Source organism: Sander lucioperca, chromosome 24 (genome assembly GCF_008315115.2).
Source record: "Sander lucioperca isolate FBNREF2018 chromosome 24, SLUC_FBN_1.2, whole genome shotgun sequence".
NCBI classification, from domain to species: Eukaryota; Metazoa; Chordata; class Actinopteri; order Perciformes; family Percidae; genus Sander; species Sander lucioperca.
In genome coordinates this window covers 12,294,714-12,314,583 of record NC_050196.1, presented here as the reverse complement: position 1 = coordinate 12,314,583, position 19,870 = coordinate 12,294,714, and the positions used below count along the sequence as shown (strand labels likewise).

General features: G+C 39.4%; 1 protein-coding gene across 7 annotated transcripts; it reads left to right on the top strand.

Annotated features, from left to right (window-relative positions):
* The first annotated feature begins 55 nt into the window (after positions 1-55).
* cfap221 (cilia and flagella associated protein 221) lies at positions 56-19,029 on the top strand. Of its 7 annotated transcripts, none has more exons than XM_035998769.1 (25): positions 56-275; positions 1,692-1,869; positions 2,097-2,197; positions 2,695-2,781; positions 2,900-2,995; positions 3,223-3,323; positions 3,511-3,614; positions 4,585-4,744; positions 6,579-6,708; positions 7,059-7,173; positions 7,389-7,500; positions 7,855-7,942; positions 9,438-9,527; positions 10,051-10,146; positions 10,622-10,709; positions 10,997-11,088; positions 11,413-11,493; positions 12,239-12,346; positions 12,490-12,582; positions 12,719-12,804; positions 12,972-13,038; positions 13,315-13,415; positions 17,056-17,175; positions 17,281-17,391; positions 18,797-19,029. In XM_035998769.1, the coding sequence occupies exons 2-25, from the start codon at positions 1,740-1,742 to the stop codon at positions 18,924-18,926; spliced, it is 2,487 nt and encodes an 828-aa protein (XP_035854662.1). In that variant the 5' UTR covers positions 56-275; positions 1,692-1,739; the 3' UTR covers positions 18,927-19,029. The 7 variants fall into 7 exon arrangements, with proteins under 7 accessions (XP_035854662.1, XP_035854667.1, XP_031148158.1 ...); XM_035998774.1 differs by having other exon boundaries at positions 84-206; positions 12,496-12,582; XM_031292298.2 differs by having other exon boundaries at positions 84-206; positions 17,086-17,175.
* Positions 19,030-19,870: the final 841 nt, after the last annotated feature.

Below are 19,870 nucleotides of genomic sequence, written 5' to 3'. Positions count from 1 at the left end.
TGAAGGTAGTATGGCTAGTTTCTGGTCTTAATTTTTGAAATTGACGTGGTTTAATGACGCTTGCATCCAACAAAGCTTATTCGCACACAGGACGTTGGTTCCGCCCCTTGAGAGCACAGCGTCACTATGGCAACGGCAGTGTTTGAGAGAGTGGGGTCCTTTCCGTTAACAACGAGAGCTGCAGGTGTCTAAACGAAATGCTTCTGGTATGAAAATAGATGGAGTATGGCTGTTTTTTCTGTACAACGAATTGCAACCCATTGTCTAAAACTTAAGTAAGTTCTGAAGTGCCATTGTTCAAAAGGTGTTTCATCAGAAGCGGAGAAAACTCATGCAATGAAGCGTCTATTTTAAGTTTACGCTAGCATAACGTTAGTTAAATGAAGCTAACAGGTAGATTAGCTAGCCTTATTAGCTAGCTAGTTATCTGCCATTCGGTAGCCTCCTTGCTAACTTAGGTTTGTTACACGTTTAGCTAATAATAATAGCCAACTGTTAATATCATAAATTCTGGTGAGATTATTATTCTATATCTTCTTAAAAATATGTAACGCCACATAAAAAATAAAAATGTACTGTATTTTTAGAATTATAAGTATATATATAATTTTTTTTTTTTTTTTTTACAGGCAGCACAAAAACGGTGCAATTAACGTTATTCAGACCTGTTCACTTTTTTCACATTGTATGTGCTGTATTAATTTCCCCCTCTTTAATCTACACTTATAATATCAAAGCAAAAACAGGATTTTAGAGTTCAAGACCCTAAACTATGACATTGACTTGGCACTCAGGTGTTTCCCATTTCTCTTAATTATCTTGGTGTCTCCACCTTCATTTGACTCCACCTGATGTCAATTTAATACCCAAGAAAAGTCAGTGCTGTAATCGCTGCCCAGGTGCTTCAACTAGCTAAGTACTGAGTTAAGGGTCTGAATACTCTGTGTCAATGGGATATTTCAGCCATTAACACTCAAGACCAAGGGGTCTTGAGTGTTAATTGAGGGAAAAATTTAAATGATTTTAACATTTGGCCTCACCAAAATAAATGAGAAAAAGGGAAAGGGTCTGAATACTTTCTGAATGCACTGTATTGCAAAAGTGGAGGGAATGTGAGGCTACTTTCTACATCTTCATATCAACAGTATTACAGTACATTTATATATACTCCACATCATATGGCCACATCTGCTGTCCTCATGCCTCCTTGCACCATGCCTAAGGCCCGTTCACACAGATTAGCAGGGACCCTGGGCGTCTTTCTTTTGGTGTTTTTCAGAGTCAGTAGAAAGGTCTCTTTACTTTCCTAATTTTCTTTTAACTGTGACCTTAATTGCCTACCGCCCTTAAGTTGTTATTGTCTTTTCGACTGTTCAACAGGTGCATGTTCATTCATTGTTTATGGTTCATTGAACAAGCATGGGAAACACTGTTTAAACCCTTTACAATGAATATCTCTACAGTTTTACAAAAGTATCTTTAAAATACAGTGTCCTGAAAAGGGGTGTTTCTTTTTTTGCTGAGTTTATAAGTTCTAACTACTCAAGTGAATTCTCTGACGTAATAACAAATTGCCCACATAATAGTCTGTTGTCCTTCCATGTCTCTCCTCTTGTAGTCAGATTATAAATTCATACGTTTACCAACATACTATTTCCCAACACACTGCTGTCTCCTTCTCTGTCCTCCAGCCTTCTGTCATTTCTCTCATGAGGAGCCAGAGCTGACCTTTTGCCAGGATGGAGCTGGCCCTCTCTGCCCCGCAGATAGTGCCAGAGCCCCTCAGGAGGGGGCCCCCCCTGCCTCTGAGCCAGCTGGTAGAGGAGAGCAGGAGCACAGCCAACATTCCCAATCATCTACTGGAATCAAGTACATAATAAGCATGACCTCTGGAACCCTCTGATAGGGTGCAATAATACTGTTTTCCTACTGCCAGCAATGATACTCAGTATTCATCCTTAGAGTAATATACTGTAAGGTTTAGATTTTTTTTACATATGGAAAACCTCTTTGCAGATGTGAAAAACCTGCATTTTCTGTTTGCATTCTCTGCAAAAAGCTTATTACATTTCACTAAAGTTTTTCCCCTTGCATAGAAATCTATGCCAAACTGAAAAGCAACACCCTGATCCAAGCAGAGCCCCCAGTGCTTCACTTCAGTGGGTTTGAGCTGGGGAAGGATTACGTAAAGATCCTGGTGAGGAAAATACTTTTTAATGTGCTTTAAATGTCTAACCAGTCATTTTTCACTGTCCCATTCACAGGCTACAGTGGGCAGCTAACTTACTGATTGTGAGTTATTTTTAGAAACTATTATCAGTGCGTAGACTGTGCTTGATTAAATATGGTAAGGTTAAGGTGACTAGAGCTGAATGCAGCATTCATAGCTTTAACCAGGAAGAGGAGTGTTGTACTTGGTGTTATGCCAAGGCGTCTGTTTGGGTTTTGTAGTAGCAACACTGTAGTATGATTTTGATTTTGATGTTGAAGTATTGAAATAATTGTAAACATCCTATCCCCACAAATGAATATCATTTGGTTTCTATCTAGGATAAATTTGATTTAATTGAACGGGCACTGATTTTACTTTATATATGAGTGATGAAGCACTGGATGTAAACACCAAAAATATGGAGCAAGTGCACAAGTGGATGGAAATTAACTATTATTTGTCTTCCTCTTCATCTCCCTCAGAAACTAATCAACATCTCATCTGAAGTCATAAATATTCATATCATTCCCACCCAAACCAAGCACTTCCAAACAACTTTTACCAAAAAGGTATGTTTTTTTTCATTACAAATTGCTGACCTAAATGTAATATTATGACTCCACCCTTCCCGTAAGTGCAATCGATGTTTCGGATGATTCAACCTCGTTCCATCTGTTTTCCTTCAAGTATCGACTCATCCCAGGCCTCGCCTACACACTGAATGTCAGGCTCTGTCCCAATGAGTGGCGGTACTTCTATGACTGCATTCGGGTTCACTGCAAGGTTAGGATCCAACAGTTTGTACGCCACTGTGGACGCAGCGTTCCTGTTTAGTTTACACTTAAATCGCTTGACTCTTTTGACTCAAACAACCTTGAGAAACAATTCCTACTTGCTTTAACTTATCTCTTTTGATGATACGTTTCCATGTTTACTTCTCTTATCTCTTCTCTTATCTCCATATCTTCTCTCTGTATTGTTCATTCAATCCACCTACACCCTTTTCTAAGGGGGAAGAGAACCTGTTAATTCCAGTTCATGCTTACCCTGTCATCGATGACCTGCAAATCCCTCCTCGTATCAACCTATCAGCCGTACCACTTGGACAAAGGTGTGTGTGTGCCAGTGTTCACTGTGTGTGTTGGGATCTTCAATGGACTGTTTTTTGACCTCCCATCTGCCGAGGGCTTGCCTGTCTCTTTGTATTCGTCCATACAACCAACCATGCTTCCATTCACCCATTGATGTCAAATCATAATAATAAAAAAATCTCATCTCTTTTTCCACCTGTCTCTTAGTGTTTGCCATGCTATTCCTCTGAGATGCAGCTGCCCCATTGACTTTGAGTTTCAGGTGTACATTATTCAGCCCCATGAGGCCTTCACCATCCATCCCCTTACAGGTATGGACTAGTGACATTTTAATTTTTTTTAATTTTTATCAACCTGCCTTTTCATTGCAGTGCACATCATTTCTACAGTACATTGTGTCTTTTAAAGATGACATGTAGGCATTTCGTTTTACTCTTTATGTAACTGTTATTTTTGAATGTGCCTTTAAGGTTGAATAATTTAATAAAGTTTTTCTATTGATAGTTCTCATTTAGCCTACCAGATTAAGAATGTAACCCATCAGGAGAGCAGGTGTGCTGTGTTTTCTCAAAAACTTGGACTGGTTGTGTATTAAACAAGTCACAACAGAACTTTCCACACACGGACACTAAGCAGTATTCATGCTCTGGCAAACATCATAACACATGGCGGAACCAGCACTCAGCATTTGAATTACAGCGGCAGTTTTACATTTGGTACAAACCTGGAATGAGAAGAAGAGATCCAAATGAGTTTCTTATTTTGGAAGTGCTTTTTTATGTTTTGTCATTTTTCACACACACACACACACACACACACACACACACACACAGCTTACAATATAAAGACAACCATTGTTTTTAATTACTTTAACCGTTTGACTAATTTTAGTTAACAATTTCAACTTTCGATCCAGTACTTTTGGTTAACTATTTTAACTGTTTATCTAGTTTGCTTACAATTTAAAAAAAAAAAAAAAAAAAAGAAATCCAGGTACTTTTTGCAAACAAGTTTGTCCAGTACTTTTAGCTAACTATTTCAACTGCTCATAGTACCTCTTCTAACTATTACAAGTTCTGCTCGCCTTGCTAACTAGTTTCCACTGTCGGTGGCAACAGGTGGTGTTCAGGTGTTACAACGGACTTAGTTTGGAGGGCATTACTTACTGTGCGTTTAGCAAATTGTCGCTAAACACACACAAAGTAGCCCTGGTTGGAAATCACGCCAAATATATACACATAACAGCCATGTATCCCTATTGTCTTCTCCTTGTTCTTCCAGGTGTGATACCAGCCAATGGTGAAGAGAAGATCATTGTGACATTTAGTCCTTTCCAATATGAGACCTGTCAGGTCACCATCCAGCTGGTCATCTCACAGTTCAACACCCGACCCTACCTCTGTACCATCACTGGGAGCTCCGCACCTCACCTAGCCCTCAGGTAATCAGAGTAGTTGATTGTTTAGTTCAGCACTTAACCCTTGTGTTGACTTCGGGTCACATTGACCTGTTTTCAATTTTTGTTTTATATCAGAAAATATGGGACGTAGAAATAAGCGCTGAAAATGTGTAGAAGAAAAATGTAACGATTCAAAACATTAAAAAAAGCAAAAACAAACTGTGAAAAAAAGGCGTCAAAAACGTCTTTCCAGTTTCCCCACTGGCATTAAAGGCACACAGATAGCAGTAGCTCCACTGACCAGGAACCAGCAGAAATAATTTAAAGGCCCTGAACACCCACACAGGTGTTTTGAGTTAATCTGGCTGATTAGACCAGGTGTTAATGTGTTCAGACTGATTGATTGACATCTTCCTGAGTTTGTTGTGAGCGTTGAGCGTTCAGCTAGGGGTGGTGATATGTTTTTCCTGCCCTGTAACACATCTTGTTGTTTTTCTCCCACTATGCTATCTCATCCCTATGTGTTATCAATACTCTAATGTTGCTTTTGCTCACTCCACAAGTTCACAGCCATTCCATCGGTTCCATTGACGTCTTCAGCAAGTACACAAGCCCGTTTGGCAGCACATCACAGTAACACCAAATATTGCTGTTATATAACAGCAGTGACTATTTAATTTATGTGACATACATAGGATCATTAATATACTGTATGTAACTAACGTAGTTCTTCCCCATGGTACTTAACTGAGTCTTTGATCGGGTGGAGCCTTTCCCTTCTCTTCTTGCTGTCCAGTAGTGATACCAGCTCTTAGGTTGTTTGCGCAAACTCAACTAACTAACTACAAAACTATGTGGTTCATTTTGGGCTAACAGCATGCACCCAACTGGATTAAAAGATAATGAGCTTGTGTGCTGATTTTTTTTTTTTTTCAGCCAGTATAAAACCTAATGTTTAACTCTGTTCCCATGAGAAAGAGGGTGCTATCCATCACACAGCAGTAGCTCCATCCACTGCACTGTCTTGGTGTTATCTCGGCCAAAAGTTAATAATTCATGAAAATAGCTTGGTAGCTGGTGCAGTGATATCAAGATATGCCTCCCGATGGATGTTTAGCATATAAAACATTCTCCCTCTGTTTGTTGTTACCCAACAATGGAACCAAATAAAAGATGAGATATGTTGCAATTGATAGATTAAGAAATATATGCAAGGGCCAATGTTTTTCCAGCTAGAACCAATGCCTGATACTCTCTTGTTGCTTAGTGTCCCCTGCCTCACTTATCTGACTCAGATAGATAGAGGCTATTCTTAAAATAAACACAGTGATTAAATTAATATCTTAATTTTAATATGAGTTTGCTTCTATGTTGCATTTTCCATCAGTATGATCAATCTAATACCTTGCAATAAATCGTTGAATAAACCTCGTAAATCTTTGTATTGCTGATAATATTGAGCTCTTGTTGACACTGTGTCCGACAAGTGTTAAGTCAACTCTGTGTTCATTAAAAAGCCGAGCTTAGTGATGCCCATGATGTCCATATGTAATGATATAAACACCCAATTTAGAGGCTTTCTCACTCTGCTGCGGGATCTGATCCTGGACCTCCATCAAAAATTAACCAATTACTGTGCTCGCCACCACCTCCCCACTGTTTCATTTTGTCCCATCCACTGTGTTTGTTCATTCCGATTTTTCGACTAGCAACCTAAAATTACTTGCAAAATGTCACTTGCAGTCAAATTAGTGTTCTATACTGATGAATCCATTTTGGCTCTTACTAATGGGTGCAATTCTGTCATAATAAAAAAAAAAAAAAAGATTTGCTCCATAAAGTGCACTTTAATGTGCTTATTTTTCCTGCATGATAGCGAGCTGGGAAGAAAATTGGGGCATGGAGATGCAGTGCCTGCAGAATACAAAAGACCTTTACCTGCCACCCAAGTGCCCCCTCGCAGCAAAACCAAATACAGGTCGACCAAGGAGGCTGACAAATCAAAGGTAGGTATGTAGTTCAGTAACAAATGTAAATTGTTTACTTAAATGTAAAATGGACGGAGATGAAGAGGTTAATGAATTCATTCTTATGCTGAAAATAGTTATGAAAGGCTCTCTTGCTTCTTAATGAATGCAGAGGCCTTAGTGTAAGTGCAATGTACAATGCTTTTAAGTCTCTTACCTCAATTGATCCATTTTCAGTTTTCATTTTTGATAGACAAGAGAAGAAATAACCTATTTGTTTTAGTCTTTTGTGGATGGCACACAGCTTTTTTCCTTTTTTTTTGATAATTTATTGCAGTGGTATGTGTTATCCTTCATTTCTTGCTGTTATTTCTTTACCTGTCCTCAAGACATGGAGAGATCTGGCTAGTGTTAAGCCTCCGGGAGATGTCTGTACTCCTGCAGGGGTGGCAAAGATGCTGATCAAAGACACGGATAAACTCAGCTCTAAAGACCTGAGGGAAGGTAGATGCCACCCAGTGGTTTTACTCTTTCAGTGGTTGTAGTGTTTTTGTGACATGCATGCCACTTCTGCAAACCAGTTGCTGTAACTTACGGATAAATGTTGTATTAGCGTCCTGTTCTATTCTCCTTTTGCACTCTGTCACCCTTTCTATTTAAGATTATACGTGTAACAAACTATGGTTTTTTTTGTTCTGTTTTGCCGGTATCCCCTTCAGCCATATCCTGTGGCAGCATGGTTGGCCCGCCAAACAGGCAGATGAAGGAGGCTCTCTTCGTAAAAAAGGTTCAGCAAAATGTGAAGGAGGAGCAAGCCAACCACCTCAGATGGTAGGTCAAACTAAAATGTCTAAAAGTTGAACGACAAAAAGGTATGTTGTAGTCATAGATAGAAGCTATTCTGGTAGATCTTACAGAAATAGCAGGGCGATAGCAAACAAAAGTCAGTAAGCATGCAGGGGCCATTGAATATTTACTTAATGTTTTCTGTACTGAAAAAGAAATAATGTTGCTTCATTCACAACTGGAAAGAAATAATTGAAATCTAAGAGGGAACTTACAGCTACATAAAAGAAGATTATTTTTTTTCACGTATATTGTTTTTTTTCAATACATTGTTTTTTGTTCTTCAAAATGACAACTTACTTAATTTACTAACTTAAATAATATGTATGTTTAATTCAGGCAAGTTCATCTTGGTAAGGACCCTGTGTCAGAGCACAGCAGGAGGCAGATAGCAGAGGAGAGAGAGATTGCACTACATGAATACATGGTAAGATAGTTCTTTAAAGTGGACATAAAGATAGCAGTCTGCCCACTGATATTCTTACAGCAAGTTGTATTACAGAAGGTTTAATCAATAGTAGGAGCTTTTCAAAGTCTGACACTGTGGGCACCCACACACAAAAAAACTGAGACAACTGCGGCCCCCAACACCCCCATCCTGTTATTATTCTTTGCTTTACTTCGATTCAAGAGATTATCATGCTCTTATAACTGTACAAATACAGTTGGGAGGAGCAAATACCCTGGAGGACACTGACCCTCAAGGACCAGAACTGAGTACTGGTTGGAAAGTATTATCTTATATAGTCAGTGCAGGGCAATCTGTGCAGGTCAAATCCTGATGGCTAAAAATCTTGTTTTAGTAGAACAGATTTTTCTGGCCTTTTTTCGTGTAAGGCGTTTGTTTTCCTATTTCATTCAACATGACATTTAGCGGATGGGTTGGCAGCTAATCACTTTTGCTAGACACCATATGCATAACAATGGCATCATAACCTGATTCAGTTGCAGCATTATTAGATCCACACTGTGATTTTGATCGTTTCATGCTGCCTCTGTGACTGATTTTATTGAGTCACAGAGGAAAGATGCAGACTCAGCCAAAGTAACATCAGTTCTGAAATATGTGTGTGTGTGTGTGTGTGTGTGTGTGTGTGTGTCTCCTTAGAAAAGTTATTTGAATAGTTGACAGAACTCTCACAGACACTTAACAGCACTTCCTCCCTCATCTCCTCTCCACCTGCTCTGTTTATAATGCACACATGCATCCTCTGCTACACACTCTTCATTTACAGCCTCATATCACCACACTTTGGTATTTTATGGGGACACTGTTGTTTTTTTATGATAGGATGGGCAGAGCTATTATCTTCTTTATATTCTCTTTGGAATCTTGACTGCAGGCCAGAACTTAAATAACTCGACATAGAAGCCATCCTCCTCTGTTTGTATCACAGTGATGGTTTAACAGCTTTGTGACATTATCAACTTTTATCAACCTATGCTGCTTAAGTGTTATTACAAGAATTGGGACAGTGACATTAGGTGTGACTTTATTTGTTTTTGTCAAAACCATAATGTCATTGTCTAACACAATTGCGATACCCATAAACAAATGACACCATGCGCCACAGGATTAGTTGTCATGGTTGCTATTGTTTGGAGAAATGAAGACATACCCCATCACGCTTATTTCTTCCTGTGACAAAGAGACTGTTGCCTCTTCAGCCAAAGGATTTGGAGGCGTCCTTACTATAGCATATAAACATGTTGGAATATTTTTCTTCCATCATCCTTGCACCATCTGTCATTGCCAGAACTCTGAAGGGTTTAGCAAAAATAGAAATAACAGCATCTAATTTTTTTGCTTCTGTGCCATATATCAATATCCTTATATATAATAAGTTTTATTTTTTTTATTTTTATTTTTTTTTAGCAGATTCCATTACAGACCTTCATCATGCTAACTGATTTTGTTGTAGGTCCGAAGAGGAGATGTAAGACATGAGGAAGACTTTGCTGCTGGACAACCTAAACTTTCCTCCAGACGAGTGCTTTGTGAAGCAGGACAAGTAAACCTCTACTGTGCTGTGTTCACTAATCTCCCAGATAGACTCAGAACTTTCACATTTCATGCAGCTTCTGATAAAGTGGGACTTCCCTGGTTGTGTAAGCTGTTGTTTTCAAATAGATCGTCCTATAATCACTAGATTTATGATCACGCTTAGTCTTTACAGGTTGACTTGCCTATTGGTGTACATGATTTAGTTACACATGTTTGCAAGTGCGTTCCATATATATCGCTACCAAGTCATAATACATCTGGATGATACATTGTCTTTTATTCTTCTTTGTAATAAACACCTGGCTCTTAATGGTCTGAAATTAAATGAATCACTTGCTTACAGCCCGTCCTGCAATTTAATTCAATTCAACATTCAATTTTACTGTGCTAATGTCTTTTGTTCTTTTTAAATACTCCAAGCTGAGACCTCGTGAAATTTCACTTAATGGTCCTTTTCATATGCAGTCAGTGTAACGAGGCCAAATGAGCATATGAAAGTCAGCAATAAATGTCTTTCTAACCTCTTCCAGGCCTGCGAGGGAGCCCCATCCTTCCAGTTTTACTCCAGTTTTCAGTGGGAGCTGAGACAAAGAGCCCTCAGACTGTTCCAGCAGGCGGCACGCAAGGTACACACACCATACACATACTGTATAGGTACATGTGCAAATGCATACATGCATACGCATGTGCTTAAATGCACAAATACATCACACACATACACACGCCTTCCTCTTCCCTCAGGAGAGGGCTAGTGTCCCTGCGCCCCTGTCCCTTCAGTTCAGCCATGTGTAAACTCACACTAAATGTATAATATTCTTTACAGCACAGTCAATTTCCCTGGGTACACTGAGTGCATTCCAGTAAAAGCAGAGTCATTTGACATGGCTTCTTAAAGCCACAGGAAGAGCATGCTTCTCTTTGCCTAGTTGCAAGTGAAGCAACGGTCATTTTGTTTCTCGTGGAAAAGCTAGAAAACCTTCTTCTTTCTTTAGTTCTTTATGTGTCACTATGTCCATATACCTTTCCTTCTGAGATTCAAAGAGGTAGATATGAATGACCAGTAACTCGCAGTAACACCCTGTACTCTTCTCTCCCATCCAGATAGTGATCCGATGTCGCATGAACCGGAGACTGACCTGTTTGAAGAAACTGTCAGGCAGCATGAAGAACGTGCCCTTGGCAAAGAAAGGTTTTGATTATCCTCTAATCTCCTCATTCAGAAATAATCTCATTATGCCATGTCACTAAAGCATGCTTAATTGAATGTATTCCTCGAGGTAAAATTGAAATCCCCTCTGGTTATTATGAGCTTCTTAGAACATACGTGCATGCCTCAGGGACAAGGCTATTTATGGTGCTGTGTGAATTTAGTCATACATTGAATGTTGCAACATTTCTCACTAACCCTAAAAAACAATGATCTATAGAAATGTAACTTTTTAATTATTAACCATCTGACCTTCTGATCTTTTTCAGTTGAAGAGGAGACGACTTGTGATCTGAAGATCTCGCCAGACACAGTCTTTCCATTTGCTTTCTCCGTTCTCTCTAATGAAGACAACCCGCTGGTGAGTACATTACATAACTTGACCACTTCTTTGCAAATCAGGTTGTCTTGTTAAAGCCTATTGAAATCCACTCCTAAACTACCTAAATTGGTTCCGACATATGGAGGATGACAAATGGCTGAAAAGTGGCAATTGTCCTGCACACGAAACAGTTTTCTTTCATTATTTCCCTTGAAAGATGTCTTTGATCTAGCTGGGGAATCAAAGAGGAAGCTCACTTTCCCGCAATTTGATTAAATCTCTAATTTTCCAGATGCCCTGCAGAGAAAAGGCCTCGGTGTTCAATTGAACAAATAATGCCATTTGTCTCCTTGATATTTCTAGGCTCACAGTCATTTGGACACGTTGCCTGTGGACCCTATTGATGTGACTGTGACAACACGTATTCCTTTCTTCAAGCTTCAAGTAGGTATTTACTGCAGCACCTGGCCATCTGAAGATCACGCTTCTAAATCAACAGATGTGTAACAAACAGCAGTGGTGGAGAGTATTTAAGTACATTTACTCAAGTACTATACTTAAGTAAAATTTTGATGCACTTGAATTTCACAAGTGTATCCATTTAATGCCACCTTATACTTCTACTCCACTACATTTCAGAGAGAAATATTGTACTTATTACAGACACCTAAAAACCTGGACTTAACTACTGAACTGCACTACCTGAAGTAGTTAAAAGTAGCTTAATCTTGACCAGCTACAGTAGTAAAATGCTACTTACACATAGCTGCAGCAGTATTAACAACCTCATTATGTAATAATATATAAGTTACAGGGGCCATTTTGCTGTGAAAAAGTAATTTTACTTTTGATAATTTTAGTGAATTATACTTTACATGTACTTTAATAGGATTTCGAATGCTAAACTATTACATTGTTGTTGTGGTACTTTTACTAAAGCAAATGTTTAGAGCACTTCCTCCACCGCTGCCATAACAATGGGAAATGTGACAATGTAAAAACACAATATATTTGATGTATTCTGTGTTGACTTGATAACACATTTCATACTTTGAACCTGTGACCTCGTATTTGAATGTCGATATGACATGAATGCAATATTGTTTCATCTTAAAAGAGACTAAGAAGAAGCCCTTTGGCTTTACAAATAGAAAACTATGTAACCATATTATTTATTTTGTCACTCTAGGTTCCCCAGCACTATAAGCTTATGGGCTACCGGCCTGTGTCAGCCTGGGAGGCATTTAACTCCTATACGCCCACTACTTTGGCCAGACCACTTCGCACTGGAGCTCTGGTAACTATGCAGCACCAGGCCTAAAACACACAGAGTTCGCCAATATGGGAGAACGATATTTATTCATTTATTTCTTCACTCATCCACTCCGATCTACTTACACTTTTTAAAATGTCTGCTTCTGTGTTGTTATCACTTTCTAGGACGAGCTGGAGGATGTGAAGGCTGCGTGTCTCTCCTTCAGCGCCCCCGAAGCTTTGCTCAGACCTTTTCCAGCAAACCCACTCAGAATCTTTGTAAGGCTTTCATTTCTCTTTATTGATCCAAAGTCTGAAATTGAACATTGAGTGTGTTTCTGTACATGATGCATATTAGTTTGGCAGTATATTTAAACTACTATTGTTCCTGTGTTTATCACATCATGTGTTTTAGAATCCAGCTCCAGGCCTGCAGACCTACAAGCCCAGCCCTAAATACTTGGAGAGTGACCTGGAGTTCCACCTCTGCCCTCTGCCCAGGTAACAGCAACACATCAGTGAATACATGTTGATGGTAATATACTGTAAATCTTTGTTTTAGTAAAAACAAGTGTTCTCTGTGCTGACTTTTGATAATGCCCAGCTATAGCCCTGATTATTCCCTGACCAAACCCAGATACTTTAAAGAAAGTGCTTTCCGTATGCAGGTACACAATCCCTGAGAGCAACATGTGTGGCAGAGGGGCACAAACCCCACACACTCTGGACCGCAAGGTAATTTCTCTTCAGAGACTTTGAACTTTGTGAGTTTCTTTGGGATGCTTGAAGCACTTGAACCAAGTTTCAGTACATTATCAGTATCACTTTGATCATTTTTGGGTATATACGTAGAGGCGTTGTGTTGCTGGACGAAAGGGTCTAATCATTAAAACAGCCATTTTTGATTTGTGAGCAATCCCTTTGAGTTGGAAGTTAATCTGAAACTAGCTACTGTTTTATATCTAAATGGACTGATGCAGACGTGGCTTCTTTTTTCCATACCAACAACAGGAAGTGATCACAGAGATCATGACATGGAAGGATTTTGATTTGATTACCTCGAAGTGTCTGTCCAACCAACCTGCTCTCACCAGTGACTGTGCCCCCCGCAGGTAGGACAGAACTAAACTTAATCACTGTGTACAGTTAGGGCTGCTCGATTAGGGAAAAAATCATAATCACAGTTATTTTGGTCAATATGGAAATCGCGATTATTTAACACGATTACTCATTGACTTCAAATCCAAACTGTTCCCAGACAAGCGTGCTTCTCTCCCTCTGCCATGTTCACTCGTGCTGATTTTTAAATGCCACCAGAAACCACAAACAGGACCTCGCTGACTGTTGGCTGAGTGAGTTTAGGCTTCGGGAAGTGTGCGTGTCATTCAAAAGACAAAGCAAAATAAGAATTAATTTACAAACGTAATGTGCAAAATAATTGTTTTTCTCGATTACATTGTTTTTGTGATCGTTAGGAGCTGAAATCACGATCAAAATTCAATTAACTGCACAATGCTAGGTACAGCATCAAGTCGTGCCAGTTCCTCCTTTACTGAACAAGGGAGTAAGAGTGCATTCATAATGTACTGACAACAGCCACCCAGAAGTTAAAAGACAGGGTATAGTCACCTAGAGATTCCCATGTAAAACCGCAAAGAAGCTTCAACTGGACTGTTGTGGGATGAAAAAGTACTAGTATATGTTTACAGTGTGGAAAGTGGCTGTTGTTCACTTCCTCTGTCCATATCTTTCCAGCTTGTGGAGGAATTTGAACTTATGACCGTGTGGTCGCAATCACTTCATTGCTGTTCATCTGTAGATTTACTGAGATCCTGTTACTGTTTGTAAGACGCAGGCTCATATCACTGCTTCAGCAAGCGGCCACTTGGAGTAGTACATTTATCTTCTTGGAGTAAATATTTATCCTGTCAAATTGCCATGACAAAGCTTGAATATTTAATAGCTTGGCATTCCATTTATCATCTCACATGCAGTATTACAGAAACATGACTTCTCGCCGTCTTCCAGTATTTTGCAGTTTTTTGTATCAAATATTGGATCTGAATTTCATTTATTTTTTGTTTTTTATTGATATCCTATTAGGATTTGATAAAGCTATATGGATGCTGTGCACTAGATTTGTTCTACTTTTTTATATTTTTGAAATCACAATCTTGAGTGTTGAGATCAGTTTTGTCCTTTAGGTGTTAGAACCACTGATTTAATAAACACGCACGCACGCGCACACACACACACACACACACACACACACACACACACACACACACACACACACACACACACACACAGAAATGTCCACATTTCAGTAGTTTTGGATTGAAGTTGTGTGTGTGTTGATGCCACTGCAGTGATCTGCCATCCTATTTTTGAGGAAATAGTATAATTACTGTTATACTAGACACCAGGGCTGTAGTACTATGTTTTTCTGTTATCTTGGACTTGTCTTTGACAATATACTATATATATATATATATATATATATATATATATATATATATATATATATATATAGTTCAGTTGTATACCTCAAGTGAAATACCTTCTGTGTGTGCAGAATCTAGGTCATATTGAGGCAAAGAGCTCAGCACACTGTCTCCACTTACACTGTGAAATAATGATTTATTCAGTCTATAGCCTAAATGGACAGTGAATAAATTATGATATTTTGATGTAGTATATATATATACTACATCAAAATATCATAATTTATGGCGGCAGCATGTGGCTGTCCCATGCTGTGCTGTTCTCTATGCACCCTGTCACAACGAATACCACTCGGTATGCAAAACACTCTGTCCCTGACCCAAGGAAATAGTGTCATGTACTTTGTAATTTGTCTTGCATTATAGACACTTAAAGTTGCAGAGCTGATGAAGCAATGTTCCCGGTGAGATCTAAAACAATTTCATGTCCTTATTTGAAAAGATGCCCGAGTCACTTGGGCAGCCGCTGTTCACATGATGTTCGTGTGAATGCGTGGGTTTGAATCTGACTCCACTACAGCTCTCTCCCCTCACCTTTCTGTCTACTTCCCATTTCTCCTCACCTTCCCTGTGTTACATAATCAGATGCCTGGCAAGGCATAGTATTCTCTTTATGCCTGTCAGCACTGATCTGTAGGATAACTGTAGATATATTCTTCTTTTATCATGCAAGAGATGAATTTCCCCCAGCCTCTCTGCTCAGACGTTTTAAAATTAATTTCTATCACTGCCTCGGCGGTTGCATTCACAGCCTCTCTGGTTATCTTACAAACCCAAACAATACTATGTCAGATGGCTATAATAAAATATGAAAACAACCTTGACAGCAACTTGACAGCAACTTGACAGCAGGAGAACAGGAGAAGTGTTTTTCTTATACACGATGTGTGAATGAGCAAAAAAGATTCTGTAAACTACCAAACTTTAAAACAGTAACTCTACTTATTACAGTGCTACTGCAACTAATACCCATAATACATGAGAGTTTGATTGAAATGCCTAGGTGTGATTTTGTAATTTAGTATTAAGTCATTCATTACAGCACGCTGTAATGGTTTAAAGCATAGAATGTTTAAAGTCCCCTGATTATTTTTTGTAATAATGCATCAAATGACTGTGAAAACAGTGTGCCTGTGTGAAAGGGGTCATCGCTCATAGTGAAGAATCTATAGCGAATGATCAGCCCAACCTGCAGCTCCTTTCGACTTTACAGAGCTTTATAGCGAGTTTCAGCTCATTGTTTAGCTGTCCAACTGCAACTTTACTGTTTTCATTCACTCTCACCGCTCTCACCCCGTCGCTATGGCCACAGCAGGTAGCTGTTTTCAGTGAAAAATCTCTGATAGGTTTATCAGAGATTTTTCACACTTTGTACACTACCTGCTCAGCAGCAAAACTGCAGACACAGTTAGTGAATCGCTGGTGAACATAGTGAAGCATTTAGCAGCTAAAGAAGCAGATTTTTCCCTCAGGAGTTGGTAGAGACCAAAAACATAGCTAAAAAGGAGTGGTATTGGGGGTCTTTGGTGTTTTTTGCCCCCAACGTCTCCTCCCAGGCAGCGTGGCAATAGTTATGTTTAGGGTTAAGGTTAGGGTTAGCTGCCTGGAAGACGCCGTTGGAGGCAAAAACACCATCGAGCGGTATTGGGCTTGCATTCATCAGCTGGACATAAACTTGGCTCGAAATGAAGCGCAATGTTGCTACATAACTGCTAAATTGAAATCAAGCAACTGTTTGCTAACAAGTTCGCCATGTTAACTTAAAAGGTGATTGCATGTCAAAGTTTTCCACTGCCCCAAAGTGGCCGAACAAACCTGTTCCTGCAGGTTTAATATTTACACACAGTAACTGCAAGGTGCAACTTGTGTAGCTACATGAGCTGGATAACTCACAAAACTAATGTTAGCTTGCTAACATGTGACCTGCTTAGACTGAGGAGTAAAAGAGGTGATATGGAATATGGTGGACATGCTTAATGATGTCTCAAAATTACTCAGTATACTATACTTTAAATTGCAAGTTTCTGTTCAGAGCCTAGGGATGACTCTAAAAGCAAACCTGTGGCTTGTCAGTGCTTTCATTCTATTTTGTGCCCGTCAGTGGTATCAACTTCCACTCTGGAGATCTTTTACCATTCCTGTTCAAACTGTGATTTCAAACAACCCTAAGCAGTCCTTTCATCTAAGTGAGATGGAGTGGATATCTGACCATTATCTTGATTCGGTAATATGTAGTCTGGCTCTTCAGGGGAAACGGCAGTATGTGTGTCCACTATAGGTCTGTCGACTACAGCACAGATATACTTCCACCTCCTCCTCCTCCTCTTACCGGCCCTCCAGATGATCTGGCACCACTAATGGACAATCCGTAAGCACATGCAACATTGACATCAATTGATCTTTTTGTTGGGATCTTTTTTCTAGTAAGATTGCTGCTTTCATGCTCAGATTCTGTGCGTTTGTCTGTGTTCAGGTGGGAAGGCTCAGGAGTCCAACTAACACCAGAGATTATCAGAGCAGAGTTCTTGTCTGGGGAAGCTCTGGTCTCCAATAGCAACCTCACCAGAGCAATGACAGTCTGCAGGTACGTCTACTGGCATGATGTGTATAAGACAAAGATTACTCATGCATTCAGTAGAGATGCAGAGATGAAATGATATTTAGAGTTTTTTGCCACAACAATTTATTTACATGAAAGAAGCACATCCTGTGCAATAAATAAGATGAATGTTAGACACTGAAATTCCAGAACATGTTCTTTCAGTTTTAAGAGGGGGGGGAGTCCTGTAACTGAAGAGATAAGCCAAACATCAAGTTAAATAATGTGCAAACCGTGTACCTGGAAGTCTTTCAAACAAAAGATTTCTAGAAGCAGGAACACTCTGCAAGATGCTTCTTTTTCATAGCAATGACAAAAAAAATCAAACTTATTTCCGTCATTATCTTTGAACTAATCAAGGTGAAAAGATGAAGAAAAATTATGTTTTTCTGCACAAATGCTGCATTTAACTGTGTTTCATCATTAGTTTCTAGGAAAGTATTACATTTCCATTTTTCAGATGGACACTAGCATATTTTGACATGAATACACAATGTGGCTAGGATTACTTTAATTTGAAACTAAAATGTAGAAAAAAACATGATTTTATTGCTGCATTTTAGTCAATACTGTTAAAGAAAACCGGGAGCTGATTGACTCAGAGACTGAAGAAAGTTCGGGAGGCTTTGATGACTTACGCAGAAGCATTTAATGAATCTTGATCAAGGAGAATTATGAATAAGCAATACAGTTCAGTCACAAAGTAGTGTCATGTAGTGCCATCCCAACTCTGAAGCGTCTGCATTTCCAAGCAGGTATTTAACTCATGCTGGAGGTTAGGAGTTACCAAATAAGGACTTTTTTCTAACCTTCAATGTATGCAAAGATATTATTGGCACCGAAAACACACATGCTTACCTAAATCATGTTGCAGATATCTCAGCACATTCTGAGGTCACAAAGTCAGTCTGACCATAGAAGAGGGTTCACTTTATCTTATAGTGGGTGCGCTTGTCTTTCCAGTGTGTCTATTCTGTATTTATGGGGTGTAATCTAATCCCGGGGACCTTGGGTGTCAGAGAGAAACAGGCAAAACAGTCTTCTGTGTCATGAAGCTGTTACGTCACAGTCATCTGACGAGAAAGGGAGTTGAACTATTGCTTGGCCCGAGACAGGTTGTGAGATAGTGTTATTAAGATGGACATGTTGGTGCCTGACCTGAATGTGACCTGGGGCACCCCTGTCTCAATTTACACAGCATGCGTTCGTAAGCTGGAAATTCTACCACAAATACTAAAATCATCAATACTGCTTATTTGAGCTTACATCAATAGTGGTTTAGATACCTTATGGTGAATGGTGAATCAGGCTCTAGTTTACCGATCAGTCCTTTTAACCAGTTTGAATTCCTCAGTTCCTCCATCTGTAATGTTAAATTGCTCTGTCACAGGCACCAGAGGGAGCTTCAGATGGAGGCGACCTACAGGTCTGAGTTCAACCAGATGGGGAAAAGAGTGATGACCAGGCTGAAGCAACTTGGAGTCACTGACAGTACTTCACCAGGAGAGGACTGTGGATAGGCAAAACGCCCCCACACACTTCCAGAAACACCTTCCAAATAGGCTGTGTGCACACATATATATACACACACTCCCACATGAATAAACGCAACCGCAGAACTACGAAAAACATGCCCATCCTACTCACCTATACGAGACTCTAGATTGTGTGCCCTGCTACTTCTGTAATATAATACCTGGTAACTTTCTCGCCCACGTATAAGCCTCCCTCCCACCTACTCAAATTTACCAGTAAGCTCTCCTGTGTTCTTACAAAGGCTGGAAATTCGTTTTCCTTCAGCCCACACAGCTCCATATATAAGCACAGAAAAAGTATTTTCTTACGAGCTACATCACATTACTGACAACTACATTCAGTTAAAAATGATAATTCTGCATTTCTATGCTGTAGTTTGTGGTGTCTTAGAAGCAAAGTGGGACTGTGATGTCAGTGAGCAACACAACGCTTATCACTATTAAACTGTATGATACTGCAAACAACAGTGTAATACTTGGTCTTTTACAGTTAAATATGATTGACCTTTTTAATTTAAATGTCTTTGCATTAAAAAGGTCATTCACATGCCATCCATTGCTTTGAGGCTTGATTGTGGTTTTGGATGAGATTTCCAAAGTTTGAAATGCTAATTGGTGTCATCAAAAGTAACACTAGGTTTTAATATGTATTTGTTTTCAGCTTCTAATTTGTGTAACCTCTCACAGATTTGTTGCCATTAGCCATAAACATCAGTTTAACATTTAAATGTTCATTTTTATGTGGTTGTAAAAAGAAAGCTGCTTAGGTCAGAATGTAATTATCAAAAGAGCTGACACCCTGCGGAGCTCACTGGGATGGAGTCCTGTCTGCTCTCACCCCTAGAGGGGGCTCCAACTCTGAGTTTTACAGTTAGTTTTCCACATGTATTTGTCATTCAGTGAATGTGTGTGTGTACCCACTTAATGGC